The 22419-nt window shown below is 40.6% G+C and overlaps 1 protein-coding gene across 4 annotated transcripts in view; it reads left to right on the top strand.

The window, feature by feature from the left end:
• RASAL2 (RAS protein activator like 2) overlaps positions 1–22419 on the top strand; it is a 516482-nt gene that overhangs the window by 385140 nt on the left and 108923 nt on the right. For all 4 annotated transcript variants that reach the window (XM_053693294.1, XM_053693295.1, XM_053693293.1 and 1 more), the window contains one exon: positions 18411–18523. In XM_053693294.1, the coding sequence (XP_053549269.1) occupies positions 18411–18523 (113 nt within the window). The remainder of the gene's footprint in view (positions 1–18410; positions 18524–22419) is intronic.

The raw sequence follows: 22419 nt of genomic DNA, 5'->3' as shown, positions 1-22419 counted from the left end.
CCACCTACGACTGCAGGTTCTCACAAGAGAACCCTGCAGTCAGTATCTAACAAGCGGTGGTTATCAGACCGCTGCTTCCCTGACCTCTTCGACACCTCTTAGGTGGAGAATTTCAATCTCCCCGGTCTCATCCGACTGGGAAGATTGACAGCTCCTGCCCCAATGTAATTGACTGTGTGCGGGCAGGGGGGTGGCGTTGCACAAGAGCTCAAAATAGCGTTCTTGTGCAATGCTGAATTCTGGCAGCGGAATTCAGCCCACCAGAGGCGAGATGCGGCAGACAGGGGCACATATGTACGCCCCTGTTGGCCGAAGTTTGATAAATCGACCCCTTGGTGTCAGCCACTGTATTTAAAGTTAGTGTAGGACTGCCTTTTAAAAAGGTCTGGACTCCTGTTACCCATACCCCCCGCTATGAGATTTTTTTTTCCTGATGCCTCTGTTTTGTTTACATAGCTTTTCTGAAACCATTACAGCAGTATTGGCATTTTAAAGGGACATTTAATTCAAAATTAAACTTGCATTAAAATGATTCAGATAGAGCATGCAATTTTAAAAAGGTCATTCATGATGAACCCAAATGCAAATAAAGGCAACCACTCACGGCATTCGGCTCTTTTTCGAGACGGATTTCTTCCTTTGAAAATTCAACACACTAAGTTCTGTGCAAATCTAGATCTTAGTATGTTGCACTTTCACAAGGAGAAATCCATCTCAAACAGAGCCGAATGCTGTGACCGGCCGCATTCCCTTTTGCATTCGGATTGTCACGAATGATCCAATTGCACATGCCTAATTTTAAATAACTTTTAAATTCGCTTCTATCATCTAATTTTCTTCATAATTTTAGTATCCTTGGTTGAAAAGCATTCCTTGGTAGACTCAGGAGAAGCAATGCACTACTGGGAGCTAACAGCTAATTGTGGCTGCATATGCAGCAGTATATCTATACCTCTTGTCATTGGCTCACCCAATGTGTTCAGCTAGCTCCCAGTAGTGTATTGCTGCTCCTTCAACAAAGGATACCAAGAAAATAAGGCAAATTTGTCAATAAATGTAAATTGAAAAGTTATTTAAAATGGTTTGGGGTTTCATGTCCTATTAAATTATAAATGATGGGTTCAGCTGAAAAACTGGTTATTTCAAATGACAAAATAAAGGTAATGGAGCTATTTGTAAACAATGTAATACATTATAGCAGATAAAAATAGATCATTTGAAAACACATTAAAAGGGAGAATATTTTTACAGTACACTTTCCCTTTAAATTTTAACAAAGGTTTCCGAAAGAAAGAGATACATTTTAATATAAGTGAACTGGATTGTAAAATAAAATCTGTAAAAAGCTTGAGTCGAGGACTCGGTGACTAGTACTTGTTAGGCTTGTTATAGATAACTGATGCTCAAAATGCTTCTCTTTGTGACTCATTTTTAATGTGCGTTAACACCCACGGGTTTACCAACAATGAAATTTAAAGAAAAAAGCATCCAAAATATTGATAAATGTGATGCAATTCTGTTGTTATTAAAGGGACAGTCTACACCAGAATTTGTATTGTTTAAAAAGATAGAAATCCCTTTATTACCCATTCCCCAGTTTTGCATTACTAACACAGTTATATTAAGACACTTAGGGCTTGATTTATTAAAGCTGAGGCGGACAGGGGGCGCATATACGCGCCCCTGTACGCCTCAGCTCGCCTGTGTCGGGGTGAATTTCCCCGCAGAAAATTACCATTGCACGCGAGCGCTATTTCTCCAACATTGGTGTGTCCGGTCCACGGCGTCATCCTTACTTGTGGGAATATCTCTTCCCCAACAGGAAATGGCAAAGAGTCCCAGCAAAGCTGGCCATATAGTCCCTCCTAGGCTCCGCCCACCCCAGTCATTCTCTTTGCCGTTGCACAGGCAACATCTCCACGGAGATGGTTAAGAGTATGTGGTGTTTAAATGTAGTTTTATTATTCTACTATCAAGAGTTTGTTATTTTAAAATAGTGCTGGTATGTACTATTTACTCTGAAACAGAAAAAGATGAAGATTTCTGTTTGTGAGAGGAAGATGATTTTAGCAGACAGTAACTAAAATCGATTGCTGTTTCCACATAGGACTGTTGAGATGAAGTAACTTCAGTTGGGGGAAACAGTTAGCAGACTTTTCTGCTTAAGGTATCACTAGCCATATTTCTAACAAGACTGTGTAATGCTGGAAGGCTGTCATTTCCCCTCATGGGGACCGGTAAGCCATTTTCTTAGTCTCAAACAGAATAAAGGGCTTAATATGGGCTATAAAACTGGTAGACACTTTTATGGGCTAAATCGATTGCTTTATTTGGACATTTTATACATGTTTATGCTGATAATTCACACTTATAAACTTGGGGAACGTTTTTTAACGTCAGGCACTATGTTAGACACCTTTTCCAGTCAGGGAGGGCCTTTCCAGTTGTAGGCTGAGCCTCATTTTCGCGCCATTACTGCGCAGTTGTTTTTGAGAGCAAGACATGCAGATGCATGTGTGAGGACCTGAAAGTGGTTGGAAAAGTTTCTAGAAGGCGTCATTTGGTATCGTATTCCCCTCTGGGCTTGATAAAGTCACAGCAAAGGCTGTAGTTGGGACTGTATAGGGGTTAAATTTGTAACCGGCTCCGGTTTCGTTATTTTAAGGGTTAAAGCTCTGAAAATTGGTGTGCAATACTCTTAATGCTTTAAGACACTGTGGTGAAATTTTGGTAAATTTTGAACAATTCCTTCATACTTTTTCACATATTCAGTAATAAAGTGTGCTCTGTTTAAAATTTAAAGAGACAGTAACGGTTTTGTTTTAAAACGGTTTTTGTGCTTTATTGACAAGTTTAAGCCTGTTTAACATGTCTGTGCCTTCGGATAAGCTATGTTCTATATGTATGAAAGCCAATGTGTCTCCCCATTCAAAATTGTGTGATAATTGTGCCATAGCGTCCAAACAAAGTAAGGACAGTACTGCCACAGATAATGAAATTGCCCAAGATGATTCCTCAGATGAGGGGAGTAGACATGATACTACATCATCTCCTACTGTGTCTACACCAGTTTTGCCCACGCAGGAGGCCCCTAGTACTTCTAGCGCACCAATGCTTATTACCATGCAACAATTGACGGCTGTAATGGATAACTCCATAGCAAATATTTTATCCAAAATGCCTGCATATCAGAGAAAGCGCGATTGCTCTGTTTTAATCACTGAAGAGCAGGAGGGCGCTGATGATAATTGTTCTGTCATACCCTCACACCAATCTGAAGGGGCCATGAGGGAGGTTTTGTCAGATGGGGAAATTTCAGATTCAGGAAAAATTTCTCAACAAGCTGAACCTGATGTTGTGACATTTAAATTTAAATTAGAACATCTCCGCGCACTGCTTAAGGAGGTGTTATCTACTCTGGATGATTGTGACAACTTGGTCATTCCAGAGAAATTATGCAGGATGGACAAGTTTCTAGAGGTTCCAGTGCACCCCGACGCTTTTCCTATACCCAAGCGGGTGGCGGACATAGTGAATAAGGAGTGGGAGAAGCCCGGCATACCTTTTGTTCCCCCACCTATATTTAAGAAATTATTTCCTATGGTCGACCCCAGAAAGGACTTATGGCAGACAGTCCCTAAGGTCGAGGGGGCAGTTTCTACTCTAAACAAGCGCACTACTATTCCTATTGAGGATAGTTGTGCTTTCAAAGATCCTATGGATAAAAAATTGGAAGGTTTGCTTAAAAAGATTTTTGTACAGCAAGGTTACCTTCTACAACCCATTTCGTGCATTGTTCCTGTCACTACAGCAGCGTGGTTCTGGTTCGAGGAACTAGAAAAGTCGCTCAGTAGAGAGACTCCATATGAGGAGGTTATGGACAGAGTTCACGCACTTAAGTTGGCTAACTCCTTTATTTTAGATGCTGCTTTGCAATTAGCTAGATTAGCGGCAAAAAATTCAGGGTTTGCAATTGTGGCGCAGAGCGCTTTGGCTAAAGTCTTTGTCAGCGGATGTATCATCCAAGACAAAATTGCTTAACATCCCTTTCAAAGGTAAAACTCTCTTTGGGCCAGAATTGAAAGAGATTATCTCAGACATCACTGGGGGAAAGGGCCACGCCCTTCCACAAGATAGGCCTTTCAAGGCCAAGAATAAGTCTAATTTTCGTTCCTTTCGCAATTTCAGGAACGGACCGGCCTCTAATTCTGCATCCTCTAAGCAAGAGGGTAATGCCTCACAGCCTAAACCAGCCTGGAAACCTATGCAAGGCTGGAACAAGGGTAAGCAGGCCAAGAAGCCTGCTGCTGCTAACAAAACAGCATGAAGGATTAGCCCCCGATCCGGGACCGGATCTAGTAGGGGGCAGACTCTCTCTCTTTGCTCAGGCTTGGGCAAGAGATGTTCAGGATCCCTGGACGCTAGAAATAGTTTCTCAGGGTTATCTTCTGGAATTCAGGGAACTACCCCCAAGGGGAAGGTTCCACATGTCTCACTTATCCTCAAACCAAATAAAGAGACAGGCATTCTTACATTGTGTAGAAGACCTGTTAAAGATGGGAGTGATACACCAAGTTCCAATAACGGAACAAGGAATGGGATTTTATTCAAATCTGTTCGTAGTTCCCAAAAAAGAGGGAACCTTCAGACCGATTTTGGATTTAAAGATCCTAAACAAATTTCTCAGGGTACCATCGTTCAAGATGGAAACCATTCGAACGATTCTACCCACTATCCAGGAAGGTCAATTTATGACTACCGTGGATCTAAAGGATGCGTACCTACATATTCCTATCCACAAAGAACATCATCAGTTCCTAAGGTTCGCCTTTCTGGACAAACATTACCAGTTTGTGGCCCTCCCATTCGGATTAGCCACTGCTCCAAGAATTTTCACAAAGGTACTCGGGTCCCTTCTAGCGGTTCTAAGACCGAGGGGCATTGCAGTAGTACCATACTTGGACGACATTCTAATACAAGCGTCGTCTCTTTCAAAAGCAAAGGCTCATACAGACATCGTTCTGGCCTTTCTCAGATCTCACGGATGGAAGGTGAACATAGAAAAAAGTTCTCTGTCTCCGTCAACAAGAGTTCCCTTCTTGGGAACAATAATAGATTCCTTAGAAATGAGGATTTTTCTGACAGATGTCAGAAAGTCAAAACTTCTAAGCGCTTGTCAAGTTCTTCACTCTGTTCCACGTCCTTCCATAGCTCAGTGCATGGAAGTAGTAGGGTTGATGGTTGCAGCAATGGACATAGTTCCTTTTGCGCGAATTCATCTAAGACCATTACAACTGTGCATGCTGAAACAGTGGAATGGGGACTATACAGACTTGTCTCCAGTGATTCAAGTAGATCAGAAGACCAGAGATTCACTCCGTTGGTGGCTAACCCTGGGCCACCTATCCCAGGGAATGAGCTTCCGCAGACCAGAGTGGGTCATTGTCACGACCGACGCCAGTCTAGTGGGCTGGGGCGCGGTCTGGGAATCCCTGAAAGCTCAGGGACCATGGTCTCGGGAAGAGTCTCTTCTCCCGATAAACATTCTGGAACTAAGAGCGATATTCAATGCTCTCAGGGCTTGGCCTCAGCTTGCAAAGGCCAGATTCATAAGATTCCAATCAGACAACATGACGACTGTTGCGTATATCAATCATCAGGGGGGAACAAGGAGTTCCCTGGCGCTGAAAGAAGTGACCAAAATAATACAATGGGCGGAGGATCACTCCTGCCATCTATCTGCGATCCACATCCCAGGTGTGGAAAACTGGGAAGCGGATTATCTGAGTCGTCAGACATTCCATCCGGGGGAGTGGGAACTCCACCCGGAGATCTTTGCCCAGTTGACTAAATTATGGGGCATTCCAGACATGGATCTGATGGCGTCTCGTCAGAACTTCAAGGTTCCTTGCTACTGGTCCAGATCCAGGGATCCCAAGGCGACTCTAGTGGATGCACTAGTAGCGCCTTGGACCTTCAACCTAGCCTACGTGTTTCCACCGCTTCCTCTCATTCCCAGGCTGGTAGCCAGGATCAAGCAGGAGAGGGCCTCAGTGATCTTGATAGCTCCTGCGTGGCCACGCAGGACTTGGTATGCAGACCTGGTGAATATGTCATTGGTTCCACCATGGAAGCTACCTTTGAGACAGGACCTTCTTGTTCAGGGTCCATTCGAACATCCAAATCTGATCTCCCTCCAGCTGACGGCTTGGAGATTGAACGCTTGATTCTATCAAAGCGTGGGTTTTCAGATTCTGTGATAGATACTCTGGTTCAGGCCAGAAAACCGGTAACTAGAAAGATTTACCATAAAATATGGAAAAGATATATCTGTTGGTGTGAATCCAAGGGATTCCCATGGAATAAGATAAAAATTCCTAAGATTCTTTCCTTTCTGCAAGAAGGTTTGGATAAAGGATTATCTGCGAGTTCTCTAAAGGGACAGATTTCTGCTTTATCTGTCTTACTACACAAACGACTGGCAGCTGTGCCAGATGTTCAAGCATTTGTTCAGGCTCTGGTTAGGATCAAGCCTGTTTACAGACCTTTGACTCCTCCCTGGAGTCTAAATCTAGTTCTTTCAGTTCTTCAAGGGGTTCCGTTTGAACCTCTACATTCCATAGATATTAAGTTATTATCTTGGAAAGTTTTGTTTTTGGTTGCTATTTCTTCTGCTAGAGTTATCTGCTCTGCAGTGTTCTCCGCCCTATCTGGTGTTCCATGCAGATAAGGTGGTTTTGCGTACTAAGCCTGGTTTTCTTCCAAAGGTTGTTTCTAACAAAAATATTAACCAGGAGATCGTTGTACCTTCTTTGTGTCCGAATCCAGTTTCAAAGAAGGAACGTTTGTTACACAATTTGGACTTAGTCCGTGCTCTAAAATTCTATTTAGAGGCTACAAAAGATTTCAGACAAACATCTTCTCTGTTTGTCGTCTATTCTGGTAAAAGGAGAGGTCAAAAAGCGACTTCTACCTCTCTTTCCTTTTGGCTTAAAAGCATCGTCCGATTGGCTTACGAGACTGCCGGACGGCAGCCTCCTGAAAGAATCACAGCTCACTCCACTAGGGCTGTGGCTTCCACATGGGCCTTCAAGATCGAGGCTTCTGCCAAGGCAGCGAATTGGTCTTCACTGCACACTTTTGCCAAATTTTACAAATTTGATATTTTTGCTTCTTCAGAGGCTATTTTTGGGAGAAAGGTTTTGCAAGCCGTGGTGCCTTCCGTTTAGGTAACCTGATTTGCTCCCTCCCTTCATCCGTGTCCTAAAGCTTTGGTATTGGTTCCCACAAGTAAGGATGATGCCGTGGACCGGACACACCAATGTTGGAGAAAACAGAATTTATGCTTACCTGATAAATTACTTTCTCCAACGGTGTGTCCGGTCCACGGCCCGCCCTGGTTTTTTAATCAGGTCTGATGAATTATTTTCTCTAACTACAGTCACCACGGTACCATATGGTTTCTCCTATATTTTTCCTCCTGTCCGTCGGTCGAATGACTGGGGTGGGCGGAGCCTAGGAGGGACTATATGGCCAGCTTTGCTGGGACTCTTTGCCATTTCCTGTTGGGGAAGAGATATTCCCACAAGTAAGGATGACGCCGTGGACCGGACACACCGTTGGAGAAAGTAATTTATCAGGTAAGCATAAATTCTGTTTTTGCGCTCGCGTGCAATCCCGCCCCCTGCCCGCGCACAGCCCATCACGCGCGGGCAGGACTAGACCGCGGAGATTGAATTTAGCCACCTTAGAGGTGGCGAAGAGGTTAGGGAAGCAGCGGTCTGGTGACCGCTGCTTGTTAAATACGGCAAGCAGGTTATTATGAGAACTTGCAGCCGTAGGGCTTTGATAAATCGAGCCCTTATTACCTCTGTGATCACCTTGTATCTAAGCCTCTGCAGACTGTCCCCTTATTTCAGTTCTTTTGCCAGACTTGCATTTTAGCTAATCAGTGGTAACTCCAAGGGCATGAGCACAATGTTTATCTATATGGCACACCTGAGCTAACGTCTTCTAGTTGTGAAAAACTTGTCAAAATGCATTCAGATAAGAGGTGGCCTTCATTGGCTAAGACATTAGCATATGAGCCTAGGTTTAGCTTTCAACTAAGAATACCAAGAGAACAAAGCAAAATTGGTGATAAAAGTAACTTGAAAGTTGTTTAAAATTACATGCCCTATCTGATTGGTTTTCAACTCAAACCTCCCCAACAGGCCAGGTTTTCTGGATAACCTTGGTTGAGAGCAGGTAAAATAACCATGTTTACTAATCAGCTTTTTTTTTCACCTGTGCTCTAGTTCAGATATCCACAAAAAGTGGCCTGTTAGAGAGGTCTGAGGAAAGGTTTGAAAACCTTTCTCTATCTGAATCATGAAAGTTTATTTCTTTCATTTAATTGGCAAGAGTCCATGAGCTAGTGACATATGGGATATACAATCCTACCAGGAGGGGCAAAGTTTCCCAAACCTCAAAATGCCTATAAATACACCCCTCACCACACCCACAATTCAGTTTTACAAACTTTGCCTCCTATGGAGGTGGTGATGTAAGTTTGTGCTAAGATTTCTACGTTGATATGCGCTTCTCAGCATTGTTGAAGCCCGATTCCTCTCAGAGTGCAGCGAATGTCAGAGGGTTGTGAAGGGAGTATCACTTATTCGAATACGATGATTTCCCTAACGGGGGTCTATTTCATAGGTTCTCTGTTATCGGTCATAGAGATTCATCTCCTACCTCCCTTTTCAGATTGACGATATACTCTCAATTTACCATTACCTCTACTAATAACTGTTTTAGTACTGGTTTGGCTATCTGCTATATGTGGATGGGTGTTTTTTGTTAAGTATGTTTTTTATTACTTAAAGGGACAGTCAAGTCCAAAAAGAACTTTCATGTTTTAAATAGGGCATGCAATTTTAAACAACTTCCCAATTACTTTTATCACCAATTTTGCTTTGTTCTCTTGGTATTCTTAGTTGAAAGCTAAAACTAGGCGGTTCATATGCTAATTTCTTAGACCTTGAAGACTGCCTCTAATCTGAATACATTTTGACCACTAGAGGGCATTAGTTCACATGTTTCATATAGATAACATTAAGCTCATGCACGTAAAGTGACCTAGGAGTGAGCACTGATTGGCTAAACTGCATGTCTGTCAAAAGAACTGAAATAAGGGGGCAGTCAGCAGAAGCTTAGATACAAGATAATTACAGAGGTAAAACGTGTATTATTATAACTGTGTTGGTTATGCAAAACTGGGGAATGGGTAATAAAGGGATTATCTATCTTCTAAAACAACAAAAATTCTGGTGTTGACTGTCCCTTTAAGACACCTCAGCTATGGTTTGGCACTTTATGCATTTATATAAAGTTCTAAATATATGTATTGTACTTATATTTGCCATGAGTCAGGTTCATGTATTTCCTTCAGCAGACTGTCCGTTTCATATTTTGGGAATATAAACATTTTAAGAAATTTATTTCTTACCTGGGATTTATAGTCTTTTTTTCAATTGACTACTTCTTGCTATTGCGGGTATTAGGCCCGCGGGTGCGTCAAATGCTAAACTTTATTGCGTCATTCTTGGCGCAAAAATATTTTTGGCGCGAAAAAATACGTTTATGAAGCAACTTCGTCATTTCCGGCGTCATACATGACGCCGAGACCTTTCACATGGTGGCGTCATTAGTGACGCGAGTGTGTCATTTCCGGCGCCAAATTTTTTCATTGTTTCAATACCACATTGATGTTTGCCTCTTTACAGACAGACAATATCACAACTGTGGCTTATGTCAATCATCAGGGTGGGACTCACAGTTCCAGCTCCTGTCTAATCTCTGCGGTGCATATCCCAGGTGTAGACAATTGGGAGGCAGATTATCTCAGCCGCCAGACTTTACATCCAGGGGAGTGGTCTCTCCATCCAGATGTGTTTTCTCAGATTGTTGAGATGTGGGGTCTTCCAGAGATAGATCTCATGGCCTCTCATCTAAACAAGAAACTCCCCAGATACCTGTCCTGGTCCAGGGATGTTCAGGCGGAAGCAGTGGATGATCTGACACTTCCTTGGTGTTATCATCCTGCTTACATCTTCCCGCCTCTAGTTCTCCTTCCAAGAGTGATGTCCAAAATCATCATGGAACAGTCTTTTGTGTTGCTGGTGGCTCCAGCATGGCCACACAGGTTTTTGGTATGCGGATCTGGTTCGGATGTCCAGTTGCCCGCCTTGGCCACTTCCGTTACGGCCGGACCTACTATCTCAAGGTCCGTTTTTCCATCAGGATTTCAAATCATTAAATTTGAAGGTATGGAAATTGAACGCTTAGTTCTAAGTCATAGAGGTTTCTCTGATTCAGTGATTAATACTATGTTACAAGCTCGTAAATCTGTCTCTAGAAAGATTTATTATAGAGTTTGGAAGACTTACATTTCATGGTGTTCTTCTCATAAATTCTCCTGGCATTCTTTTAGAATTCCTAGAATTTTACAGTTCCTTCAGGATGGTTTGGATAAGGGTTTGTCTGCAGGTTCCTTGAAAGGACAAATCTCCGCTCTTTCTGTTTGATTTCACAGAAAGATTGCTATACTTCCTGATATACACTGTTTTGTATAGGCTTTAATTCGTATTAAGCCTGTCATTAAGTCAATTTCTCCTCCTTGGAGTCTTAATTTGGTTCTGAAGGCTTTACAGGCTCCTCCATTTGAACCTATGCATTCTTTAGACATTAAACTACTTTCTTGGAAAGTGTTGGTCCTTTTGGCCATCTCTTCTGCTAGAAGAGTTTCTGAGTTATCTGCTCTTTCTTGTGAGTCTCCTTTTCTGATTTCTCATCAGGATAAGGCAGTTTTGCGGACTTCTTTTCAATTTTTATCTAAGGTTGTGAATTCTAACAACATTAGTAGAGAAATTGTTGTCCCTTCCTTATGTCCTAATCCTAAGAATTCTTTGGAGAGATCCTTACATTCTTTGGATGTGGTAAGAGCTTTGAAATATTATGTGGAAGCTACTAAAGATTTCAGGAAAACTTCCAGTCTATTTGTTTTATTTTCTGGTCCTAGGAAAGGTCAGAAGGCTTCTGCTATTTCCCTGGCTTCTTGGTTGAAACTTTTGATTCATCAAGCTTATTTGGAGTCTGGTCAGGCCCCTCCTCAGAGAATTACAGCTCATTCTACTAGATCAGTCTCCACTTTGTGGGCTTTTAAGAATGAAGCTTCAGTTGATCAGATTTGCAAAGCGGCGACTTGGTCCTCTTTGCATACATTTACTAAATTCTACCGTTTTGATGTATTTGCTTCTTCGGAAGCAGTTTTTGGTAGAAAAGTTCTTCAGGCAGCTGTTTCAGTTTGATTCTTCTGCTTTTGATTTAAGTTTTTTCTTTCAAAAATGAAAATAAACTTATTTTTTTGGGTTGTGGATTAATTTTTTCAGCGGAATATGGCTGTTTTTTATTTTTATTCCCTCCCTCTCTAGTGACTCTTGAGTGGAAGACTCCACATCTTGGGTATTGATATCCCATATGTCACTAGCTCATGGACTCTTGCCAATTACATGAAAGAAAACATAATTTATGTAAGAACTTACCTGATAAATTCATTTCTTTCATATTGGCAAGAGTCCATGAGGCCCACCCTTTTTATGGTGGTTATGATTTTTTGTATAAAGCACAATTATTTCCAAATTTCCTTTGTTGATGCTTTCTACTCCTTTCTTTATCACCCCACTGCTTGGCTATTAGTTAAACTGAATTGTGGGTGTGATGAGGGGTGTATTTATAGGCATTTTGAGGTTTGGGAAACTTTGCCCCTCCTGGTAGGATTGTATATCCCATATGTCACTAGTTCATGGACTCTTGCCAATATGAAAGAAATGAATTTATCAGGTAAGTTCTTAAATAAATTATGTTTTTTTTACTAGACTGTCCCTTTAAAGGGACACTGAACCCAAAAAAATTATTTCGTGATTCAGATAGAGCATGCAATTTTAAGCAACTTTCTAATGTACTCCTTTTATCAATTTTTCTTTGTTCTCTTGCTATCTTTATTTGAAAAAGAAGGCATCTAATCTCTATTTGGTTAAGAACTCTGGACAGCACTTTTTTTTATTGGTGGATGAATTTATCCACCAATTGGCAAGAACAACACAGGTTGTTCACCAATATGGGCCGGCATCTAAACATACATTCTTGCATTTCAAATAAAGATACCAAGAGAATGAAGAAAATTTGATAATATAAGTAAATTAGAAAGTTGCTTAAAATTGAATGCTCTATCTGAATCACGGAAGATAACATTTGGGTTCAGTGTCCCTTTAAGATTATCTGGTGCATTAAAACATTTGTACAACACATAGACCATTTTATTTTTTCAATAGTCTAAAAACCTACGAGCAGCAAAGAAATTGTATTAGTTGTTTCCTGTCTCAGATTTTACTGGACCTGCGCTTGGTCTGGCTGGCTTTTTCTCGATTTTTGTCTTTTAGTTTTAAATTACTTTTGTTAAATCATTTTCTTCGGCTACTGATACTGCACTAGAGCAATAACTTAATATGATTAGTCTGGACCAAATGTTCAAATCTTATTGTATTCGGGGAATGCATTAAATGCTTTCATATTTCCCACCATGTTGGATCGATAACTCTTTAATATAATTATATTCAGTTTTAAACTTTGTTTAAGCTTAGTGTATGTGTATCCCTTTAAAATGATATCACAACTTCTGCTTGCGTTTTAAGAACTTGTCCTAACTTTCCTTCTTGGCTGCATATTTTTCCTGAGGTGCAACAGAATTTATCTGTATGTATAAAAATGCATGCGTGCATTAGTGTGCTTCTTTGCGCCATTGCGTGTGCACATGTGTGGTTTAGTGTGTGTGTTTGCACCTTTGCGTGTGTGTGTGTTTATATATGTATCGCCTATCCCTTAGGCAGTTAAAGGGACAGTCTATTTGAAATGTTTTATTGTTTAAAAAGATAGATAATCCCTTTATTACACATTCCCCAGTTTTGCATAACCAACACTTATATTAATATACTTTTTACCTATGTGATTACCTTGTATCTAAGCCTCTGCAGACTGCCCATAATTTCAGTTCTTTTGACAGACTTGCCTTTAAGCCAATCAGTGCTGACTCATAAATAACTCCACAGGCATGAGCACAATGCTATCTATATGACACACATGATCTAGCACTGTCTAAAAGTGAAAATTGCCCAAAAGCACTGAGATAACAGGCAACCTTCAAGCCTTTAAAAATTAGCATATGAGCCTACCTAGGTTTACCTTTCAACAAGAGAACAAAGCAAATTGGAAAGTTGCTTAAAATGGTATGCCCTATCTGAATCATGCAAGTTTAATTTTGACTTGACTGTCCCTTTAAATAAATATAATCATTTACCTCTGTATGGTGAGAGTCACGCCAAATGAGTACCTGTAAAGATTTATAAAGACCATAATGGTCAATAATTTGTCATTAAGCACAAACCTAATTAATATGCATAAATTACAGATTGCCATAGGATGAATTTCTAATCAAGGGAAAAGTGTTTCACAGAGGTTGTGGTTACAGCCAACACTGTGGGAGAATATGGTAATTTTTATTATAAAAAAAATATAATTTTAAAAATAAGTAAATAACATATACGCTAAATTTATACAACACCGAACAGTGTTTTCTTTAGGTGCCTAAAAACAAAGTTTACCGTCCCTTTAATTCCCAATATGTACTGCAGATGCTTAAAATTAATTAAATATCACTTTATAGTGAATAGATAATTTTTCTACATCTATTGTTTTCCATCTTAATGGGAGGAGAGTCCACTGCTTCATTCATTACTTGTGGGAATTAAGAACCCGGCCACCAGGAGAAGGCAAAGACACCTCAGCCAAAAGCTTAAATACCTCCCCCACTTTTCTCATCCCCCAGTCATTCTTTGCCTTTCGTCACAGGAGGTTGGCAGAGAAGTGTCGGAAGATACAGAGTAGTCTCTTATGGAAGGTAGTACTCTTCAAAATGGGACTGGAGTTTTAAGTAGTCCTGTCAGCTTCTCAGTGAGAGCATGGGTGAATGTTAGAGTCTGGAGATGCAGAGAGAGTCTTTCTTCGAAACCATCCAACTCAGTTTAACAGCTCCATTAGCAATGAGTTTTGATGCCTGCTTTTCTTCTCTCAAGTCCATGTCAGGAGCGATGCTACTACCCTGTCACACTTGAAGGGCCGTCTTTCTGTTCCACGGCGTTGATTCCGGTTTCATTTATATATATATATATATATATATATATTTATATTTGATAACGCAAAAAGACAGGGTCACAGTGTGGCTCCTTTTATCTTTATAGAATCTAGGGCAATACCCTCAGAATTGGGCTGTGGAACAGGGGGGGATATTATTATTCATAATATTGTTTATTGTGTTTTTCTACTGCATTTGTGTGAGATGAGGCTCTGTCAGTGTGGAACACAGTTCATTAGCGAGAGATTGAGGCAGTTTTTTTTGGCGCGTCCTTCTCTCGAGTGCAGGGGCGGTCCTGCATGGCACTCCATGTGACCGGATGTGGCCTCTGCAACTTCCTCTTTCTAGACCTGCGTTTGAAGGAGACGACAGCTGTTTCTTGTAGTCCTGGTCATAGGAGGTGGTGACTGCCCTGGCCATTGGGATATAAAGGTGCCATTTATTTTTGATGAAGTCCGTAATAAAGGCACAAGCTATGGAGGACTCTGATATGTTATGTAATATGTTCCTCTTTATCCAAACCCATTAACTGTGTGTATTGTGAGGAGGTTGCAGTTGATCCGCCTTTTCAACTCTGTTCCACAAGCTTTGACAATATTGCTATTTCCAAAAAGAATAGGGTATTTAGTACGACTGAGCCGTCCACCTCTGAGGGCTCCCCACCCCGCGAGGTGCGTTCCCTGCAATCATCTCTGATTACACAAGCAGTTCCCCAAGGCCTTACTAATCCTTCTGGGGGAGGGGTCCTTTGGCCTCCAGACTTCGTTGATCAATTACAGACAGCGGTTTCTGCGGCCATTAAAGTGTTGCCTCGCCCTACTAAGCGCAAGCGGAAGCTACATCACTGCTATCCGTCTCAGGGGTCTTCGACTCCGCTGGATGTCTCTGACAGATTATCCGCTGAGGAGGACAACACTGACTTATCGGAGGATGTCGCTTCGGGGTCGGAATCAGCTACGTCTAGGCCTCCGTCTGCAGAGGAGTCAGATTTCAAATTTAAGATGGAGCATTTGCGCTTTCTGCTGAAAGAGGTGCTTTCTACGTTGGAGGTTCCGGAACCGAAACTACTGGAGGAACCTCCGATTCCTAAACTGTATAGGGTTTATGAGGACAGGGTAGTGCAGTAAAAATGGCTAACAACATTAAGAATGAATGGTTCAACCTTTTTCCCCTCTTCTTCTTTTAAAAAGCTTTTCCCCATTCCGGAAGCACAGCTTGAACTGTGGGGAACTGTCCCTAAGGTGATTGGTGCTATCTCAACGCTTGCTAAGTGATCGACTATTCCGCTAGAGGATAGCTCCTCTTTCAAAGAACCCATGGATAAAAAGATGGAATCCATGCTTCGGAGATATTCCAACTCATGGGGTTTTTTTTTCCAACCGGCGGTGGCGGTCGCTGCGGTGGCTGGTGCAGCTACCTACTGGTGTGACGCTCTATCAGCTATGGTCAAGGTGGAGACTCCTCTCGATGAAATTCTAGAACGAATCAAGGCCTTAAGAGTGGCGCATTCGTTCATTTGTGATGCTAACATGCAGATTATTCGCCTGAATGCTAAAACGTCAGGTTTTTCTGTTTTAGCCCGCAGGGCTCTGTGGCTAAAGTCGTGATCTGCGGACATGACTTCTAAGTCTCGCTTGCTTTCCCTCCCAAAAAGGGCACAGGGCAGATAGACTCAAGAAGAATCGAGTCTACTGATAAATATTTTGGAACTTCTAGCAATATCTAACGCTCTGAGGGCTTGGCCCCTTCTGGGGTCATCCCGATTAATCAGATTACAGTCAGACAACATTACCTCAGTGGCTTACATAAACCATCAGGGGGGGACGAGAAGCTCCCTAGCCATGAGGGAAGTATCTCGGATTCTGGAGTGGGCGGAGATTCACAATTGTTTGCTCTCAGCGATCCACATTCCGGGAAGCGGATTTTCTGAGCAGACAGACGTTTCATCCAGGGGAATGGTCCCTCCATCCCGAGATGTTCGCAGAAATCTGCAGCAGATGGGGGACGCTGGAGATAGATCTCATGGCGTCCAGACCCAATTGCAAGCTACCCAGATACGGGTCGCGATGCAGGGATGCCCAGACGGAACTGATAGGTGCCTTGGCGGGACTTCAACCTAATTGACATATTTCCACCATTGCCTCTTCTACCTCGGGTAGTGGTACGCATCAAGCAGGAGCGCGCTTCGGCTATTCTGATTGCTCCGTTGTGGTCGCGGAGGATGTGGTTTGTGGATCTGGTGGCAATGTCGTCATCTCCGCCGTGGAAGTTACCTTGTCACAGGGATCTGCTGGTTCAAGGTCCCTTTCTACATCAAAATCTAGATTCTCTGAGGCTGACTGCGTGGTGATTGAACGTCTAGTCTTAGCCAAGGCTTCCTCGTACAGGCCAGGAAGCCGGTTACTCGACGCATCTACCACAAGGTGTGGAGGACCTACTTGTCCTGGTGTGAGGAACGAGGATATCCATGGCATAAGTTCAGGGTATCCATGATTTTGGCCTTTCTCCAAGACTATCTGGATAAGGGTCTTGCCGCTAATTCCCTAAGGGGACAGATCTTGGCTTTATCTGTACTGTTGCATAAGACGCTTGTGCAGCTTCCTGACATTCAGTCCTTTGTTCAGGCTCTGGTAAGGATCAGGCCTGTTTTCAGGAATCCGGCTCCTCCTTTGAGATTAAACTTGGTTCTTAAGGTCTTGCAGAGGGCTCCGTTTGAGCCTATGCATGCACTTGACATTAAGGTTCTTTCATAGAAATTCCTATTATTACTGGCTATTGCACCGGTGCGCAGAGTCTCTGAGTTGGCGGCCTTGCAATGTGAGCCTCCCTACTTGGTTTTTCATGCTGATAAGGCTGTTCTTCGCACTGGATTGGGATTCCTTCCCAAGGTGGTGTTGAGTCGTAACATTAATCAGGAAATAGTAGTTCCTTCTTTGTGTCCTAACCCTTCTTCTTCGAAGGAGAGGTTACTTCATAATCTGGATGTGGTTCAGGCCACAAAGGAGTTCAGACTTCGTCCTTATTTGTTGTTTATTCAGGGAAGCGCAGGGGACAATGGGCCTCTGCCAGTTCTCTATCTTTTTGGTTGAGGAGTATGATCTGTTTGGCATATGAGACAGCGGGACACAAGCCTCTGCAGAGGATTACGGCTCACTCGACTAGAACTGTGGCCTCTTCTTGGGCCTTTAAGAATGAGGCTTCCATGGAGCAGATTTGTAAGGCGGCCACTTGGTCTTCCTTACATACTTTTGCAAAATGTTATAAATGTGACATTTTTTCTTCGGCGGAAGCAGCTTTTGCGAGAGAGGTTCTGCAGGCTGCGGTGCACTCAGTATAGGGCCCGCCTCCTTTTACCCTCCCGTTTTTTTCATTCAGTGTTCTCTAGAGCTTGGGTATTTGTTCACACAAGTAATGAATGAAGCAGTGGACTCTCCTCCCATTAAGATGAAAAACATAAATTATGCTTACCTGATAATTGAATTTCCATCTGTGAGAGGAGAGTCCACTGCACCCGACCATTTCTCCAGTGGGCGGACTTAAATTTATTAATAATCTTCTGGCACCATTTATACCCTGATATTTCTCCTACTGTTCCTTGTTCCCTCTGCAGAATGACTGGGAGATGAGGGGAGTGGGGGAGGTATTTAAGCCTTTAGCTGTGGTGTATTTGCCTCCTCCTGGTGGCCAGGTTCTTAATTCCCACAAGTAATGAATGAAGCAGTGGACTCTCCTCCCACAGATGGAAATTAAATTATCAGGTAAGCATAATTTATGATTTTCTTTTCCATTGGTAGAACTACTATATAATTCTGTTGTCATAATTAGTATTGATCTGAAATTAGTTATTTAAACAGAAAAAAAAAGCAACCTCAGTAAAAAAAAAAAAAAAAAAAAAAATCAAACACAATTAGAGCAGCTAAATTAACTCAAACATAGGACGTTTTGTAACCCGAGGAACTTTTTTTTTGTGTCTTAATGACAGATTTCCTTATCATCAGGGCAAATTTTATTATGTTCTATCCGGAGTTAATAGGTCCCGATAATGACTGTAGGAAGCTCCAGAGTTTGTAAATGGACCAATTGTCTGTTTATTTGGGTTGTCTGGTTTTATGAGTGGGAAAATGTAATGTCCATCAATTGCAAAACATTCCACTTTCTCACTGATTCTCATTTTTCATTCAAGGGCTTCTTCAGCAAACGTCTAAAAGGGTCAATCAAGAGAACGAAGAGCCAGTCAAAGTTAGATCGGAATACAAGCTTTCGCCTTCCTTCCCTTCGTCCTGCTGAGAGTGACAGGTAAAATCTTATGGTTTTCCTCCACTTATTCAATCTACTATTGTTTCTTAAAACGGTCTGTTCATTCATTTCCACTTGTCTATTGTTTTTTGTGTTTTTAAAGGGACACTAAATCCAAAAAATGTTTTTCATGATTCAGATAGAGAATACAATTTTAAACAACATTCCTATTTACTTCTATTATCTAATTTGCTTAATTTTTTTACATATCTTTTGTTGAAGAAATTGCACACAGGTGAGCTAATCACACGAGGCATATATGTGCAGCCACCAATCAGCAGCTACTGAGCCTATCTATATATTTCAGCAAAAATATCAAGAGAATGAAGCAAATTAGATAATAGAAGTCAATTATAAAGTTGTTTAAAATTGCACGCTCTTTCTAAATCATGGAAGAAAAAAAATTGGTTACATATCCCTTTAAATATAGCATCATAAATTTGTGGAACAAAAATGGGGGGGGAAAGCCCCATAAATCCTTGCTGAGTTATGTGTTGAGTATAAAGAAAGTTATCATGATTATTCTTTTTGGGGATATTTTCTGAATAAGTCAAATTGTACACACACATGATAAATACACTTTTGGCTTTTGTTTATTTAAAGGTATATGAAACTCAAAATTTTTCTTTCATGATTCAGGTAGCATATACAATTTTGAACTAAGGATATCAAGAGAATGAAGCGAATTTGATAACAGAAGTAAATTGGAAAGCTGTTTAAAATTAAAATTGTATTTTCTATCTGAATCCTGTAAGAATAAAATTAGGTTTTATGTCCCTTTAAGCCCTGTTTCAGTATCAGGACCATTAAATACAGTAGAATTACACAACCAACAAGTACACAATAAAATGACAATGCAATGGCACCACTTAGTTTTTTTTCCCTAACCTTTTTCATAAAGTTTTTTTAATTTGAAGGCCCCTGTTTCACGTAACAGCCATTAGCCAATAACTGACTCCTATACGTATACACTGTGAACTCTTGCACATGCTCAGTAGGAGCTGGTGCGCAGAAACTGTGCATATACTGTACAACGACTGTGCACAATTTGGTAATGGAAGTTTATTGGATAGTCTTTTAAAACGACATGCTAGATCTGAATTATTTTATTTTGACTTTAGTGTCCCTTAAAGGGACACTAAGCCCAAAAATGTTCTTTCATGATTCAGATGGAGAATACAATTTTAAACAACATTCCAATTTACTTGTATTATCTAATTTTCTTCATTCTTTAGATACCCTTTGTTGAAGAAATAGCATTGCACATGGGTGAGCCAATCAGACGAGGCATTTATGTGCAGCAACCAATCAGCAGCTACTGAGCCTATCTAGATATGCTTTTCAGCAAAGTATATCAAGAGAATGAAGCAAATTAGACAATAGAAGTAAATTAGAAAAATGTTTAAAATGGCATGCTCTTTCTAAATCATGAAAAAAAAAATTGGGTTTAATGTCCCTTTGACCTTTTTTAGTACATCTTTAAAAAAAAAAAAAAAAAATGAAGACCATTATAACCAAGCTATTTAAATAATTATATAAAACCTTGGTTTAGTAACGGAACTGCTAGTGTTTTTCTTTAACCCAATAATTTCAGTTTTTTTGAAAGGGGAATGGGCCCCCATACACGGAGTTATTCTGACACCCTCTATTCCATTTAATTAGTAGATGTATAATAACCACAAGCCATGTTATGTCCTGCTTCCTCTCTACCAGACCATATGCATTAACCCAAGTGACCAATGCAAAGTAATAATAATTTACTATTTAGATATATTATATATTATATATTATTATTATATATATTTATATATTTTTGAAGGTCACGTGTATATGTATGTGTGTGTATATATATGTATATATATATATAAATAACTCATTGTGTAAACCATTTACAAATCTAAACACGTCAGAAGACTTGCTTTAAACCCAGAAACTCTCTGACTACACTGTTTCCAATGCAGCAAAGGAATCTGGGTAATATATGCAAATGAGGTTCACAATGACTCACCTTTTTACTTTTAGCCTGCTTTTTAAGACAGGCAAAGGGAAGTGAGTCATTGTGAACCTCATTTGCATATCTTACCCAGATTCCTTTGCTGCATCGGAAACAGTGTAGTCAGAGAGTTTCTGGGTTTAAAGCAAGTCTTCTGACTTGTTTAGATTTGTAAATGGTTTATACAATGAGTTATTTTTTTCTATATTTTGTATTTAGTGGAGGATTTTAAACTCACTTTTTGCCTCCCCATAATTTTAATTGTTGATATATATATATTATGTTCTACTATCCTACAGAAAATTAAGTGTGGCCTCAGAAAACCAAATAAATTTGACTTGAGCCATATATTAATATGTCACATATTTGTTTGACTTTTTTTTTCCTTATAATACTGTCTTTGTGCTTAGTTCATGGCTTAAATATGTGCAACTTAGAGCAACGGGTGTCAGTACTCTAAGGCATTACATCTTTCTGCTGAGGGTGTCAATAATGAAGTGAAAAGCTTTTTGTTGTTGGTGTGTATGTGTAGGGTTGCTACCCAGCTGTTTTTTTTTACCAGCATGGATGACATTTTTAAAGGGATACTAAACCCAAAAAATTTTCTTTCATGATTTAGAGCATGTAATTTTAAGCAACTTTCTAATTTACTCCTTTTATCTATTTTTCTTCGTTCTCTTTGTATCTTTATTTTAAAAGCAGGAATGTAAAGCTTAGGATCCGGCCCATTTTTGGTTCAGTACCTGGGTTACGCTTGCTGATTGGTGGCTTAATGAAGCCACCAATAAGCAAGCGCTATCCAGGGTCAGGCTCCTAAGATTTCGATGTCTGCTTTTTAAATAAAGATACCAATGGAACTAAGAAAAATTGAAAATAGGCGTAAATTAGAAAGTTGGTTAAAATTGCATGCTCTATCTGAATCATTAAAGAAAAAAATTGGTTTAGTATCCCTTTAAGGTTCAGCTAAAAGTTGAAAATGAAATATAGAAATAAAGACGCAATCATGGTGAAACTTCTGTATTAGAATGTAATTATAAACCAATGATCATTTAAATTAGTTCTAGTAGCTTTAGTTCCTTATTTATTCTGTATTGTTGTTTATTAGAGTGAAGAGGTATGCTGGGGCAGGTTTTTGGATAGACAAGTAAGCAGTTGTCTAGGGGGTTCTTTTCCTCACTGACTGATCATTTAACAGAACCTTACAGTAAGGGTGGTATATGTGTTGTACTTGCAGTTCATGTGGTAATCCAAAATAATTACATATTTAGGGATTGTGTTGCGTTTATTTTTATTCTGACCCTTTTAGGCACACTAGTAAATAAGCATGTTAAAGGGTCATTGTAGTGTGAAAATGACATGCTCTCATCTGTTTGAGCATATCATTTTAGCACTATAAACCCTGCAAATCAATGAGCTTAATTTCTCCAACATTGGTGTGTCCGGTCCACGGCGTCATCCTTACTTGTGGGATATTCTCTTCCCCAACAGGAAATGGCAAAGAGTCCCAGCAAAGCTGGTCACATGATCCCTCCTAGGCTCCGCCCACCCCAGTCATTCTCTTTGCCGTTGCACAGGCAACATCTCCACGGAGATGGTTAAGAGTTTTTTGGTGGGCTAAAACAATTGCTTTACTAGGCATATTATGCAGATTCTAACTAATTATTGGTATTATAATCTTGGGGAACGTTTAGAAAAAAACGGCAGGCACTGTGTTGGACACCTTTTTCAGATGGGGGCCTTTCTAGTTATAGACAGAGCCTCATTCTGGGACTGTATAGGGGTTAAATGTAAAAACGGCTCCGGTTCCGTTAATTTAAGGGTTAAAGCTCTGAAATTTGGTGTGCAATACTTTTAATGCTTTAAGACACTGTGGTGAAATTTTGGTGAATTTTGAACAATTCCT

The sequence above is a fragment of the Bombina bombina genome, chromosome 10 (assembly GCF_027579735.1).
Source record: "Bombina bombina isolate aBomBom1 chromosome 10, aBomBom1.pri, whole genome shotgun sequence".
NCBI classification, from domain to species: Eukaryota; Metazoa; Chordata; class Amphibia; order Anura; family Bombinatoridae; genus Bombina; species Bombina bombina.
The sequence above is the reverse complement of the archived record's forward strand: the minus strand, read 5'-3'. Positions and strand labels throughout refer to the sequence as shown.